This window comes from Pteropus alecto, unplaced genomic scaffold (genome assembly GCF_000325575.1).
Source record: "Pteropus alecto unplaced genomic scaffold, ASM32557v1 scaffold15, whole genome shotgun sequence".
NCBI lineage: Eukaryota > Metazoa > Chordata > Mammalia > Chiroptera > Pteropodidae > Pteropus > Pteropus alecto.
The window spans coordinates 1675379-1677135 of NW_006436286.1; the positions used below are offsets into that span (position 1 = coordinate 1675379).

The following is a 1757-nucleotide window of genomic DNA, read 5'->3' on the forward strand; positions in this document are numbered from 1 at the left end:
TCAGCCTGCGGTTTTAGCGGCTTCCGCTTGGGGCTGCAGGCTCCGTCTCTGTAAAATGAGATTGCCTGATGGTCATTTCAGATGCCTCTCTGGTGTCGACGTTTCGTGATTCTACCTCAGGGCTGGGACGAGGCAAGACTCAGGCTCCCACCTGCCCTTGCGTGGTGCTCAGGGTAAGGGTCGCCTTCAGCTGCACAGTCCGGGCCTCCCCGCCCAGTACGGCTCCCTTTTCTGTTGGTGTGTCACGGTGACTGTGCTGATGGACATTCTTCACCGTGGTCACGGTGCCCAGGAAGCCAAGGCTCGCAGTGTCTGTAGGGACGCGTGTTCTGTCCTTTCAGGAAGCTCGCAGTGTCTGTAGGGACGCGTGTTCTGTCCTTCACTCTGCATTCTTTCCGCAGTCACGGCCTCCGCACGGGCGTCACTTCGTTGTCGAGGCGGGAACTGTTGGGTACTGGCTGACACGTGTCCACGTCTGCCCTGCAAGTTCTTTCTCTTGGCTGCAGCAGGAAACCCGCTGACAGCAGATAACATGTTTTATGTTGTTCTCCCTAGACCAAGCCAAAGTGTTTGTGAAGGTTTTTACCGAAATTGACCGGATGCCCCAGCTTCTTGCATACTACTACAGATGTCACAAGGTGAGACGCTGAGTGATTCCGACTCTGGACCGCTCACACCCTGGGCTTGAGCGCCCTAGCTTCTCACAGGTGAAGCTTGCCTCCTCGCTCTGACCGTCTTCTCTTAGTTAGCCAGTAGGGGGTACTCTTGGCCCAGCCTCTGGGTTCCTTTACCTGCCAGCTGGGACAAGAACCATCAGCATTTGTCTTGTATATTCACAAACACTGTATAACTGGGTTTCATTTACAAACTGAGAAGTTGTTCAGTTTTTCACGTTTTGGTGTTCTAAGGGGGATTCCCATCATGACTTTTGTCACATCCCCCGCAGGCGAGCAGTGTGCCGTGGCTGACTCTCCTAAAGAATTAAACATACTTTCTGGGGCCGTCGGGGTCCGGTTCTTGGAGACCTGACGGCCTCCTGGGCTGACCCGGTTCCTTCCAGCCCAGCGGTCATGTGTGTTTAAAGCAGTAGTGTTAGGACCTGACACTGAAACTCCATTCACAGGCCCCTCTGAGGCCTGTCCGGCGGGGTGATGATAGCTGCTGAGTGGATGTCCATTGGCCCCTTTGGGACAAGGTCAAGGGGAGAGGACAGAGGGCCACAGACTCCAGCTTCCAGTGCTAGTCAGAGCGGGGTTTTCCGCCTTGTTCTGGAGCTTCTGGCCACCGGTGGGGGAGCTCGTGCAGGAGAGTAGCCGCGGTCCACTGCTGGCCTTAGCAGGAGGGCTGGTCGGAGGGCAGCGTGCCCTGGCGCACCCCTCATGCCCCCTTTGTTCTGCCGGTGCAGGCGCAGCTCTTAGCAGCCTGGCAGGAGCTGTGCCAGAGTGACCTGCCCCTGGACCAGCAGCTTGCTGGGCTCTACGACACCCTGCTCGGAGCTTGGCACACGCAGATCCAGTGGGCCTCACAGGTAACAGCTCGCTGGGGTTCTGGGGAGAGCAAGGCCTGGGTGACAAGGGGACGGTGACCGCCCTGGGGCTTGTCTGTCAGCTGCAGGGCACTGCGTGAGGGACCTCCTGTTTTCCGCCATCCCCTAAGGGGTTAAAGGACAAGCTTCCAAACCCAAGGCTGTGAAACCTTTAGGTCTGGTTCAAACTCTTATCACCATTCCTGTCTGCATCTTAAATAGAATCTAATTG

At 56.7% G+C, this 1757-nt stretch overlaps 1 protein-coding gene across 1 annotated transcript in view; it reads left to right on the forward strand.

Moving 5' to 3' along the window:
• The window catches only part of COG7 (component of oligomeric golgi complex 7), a 61306-nt gene that overhangs the window by 27434 nt on the left and 32115 nt on the right, over window positions 1-1757 (forward strand). Inside the window, exons 8-9 of the mRNA XM_025047280.1 lie at window positions 528-638; window positions 1406-1528. Coding sequence (XP_024903048.1) covers window positions 528-638; window positions 1406-1528 — 234 coding nt within the window. The remainder of the gene's footprint in view (window positions 1-527; window positions 639-1405; window positions 1529-1757) is intronic.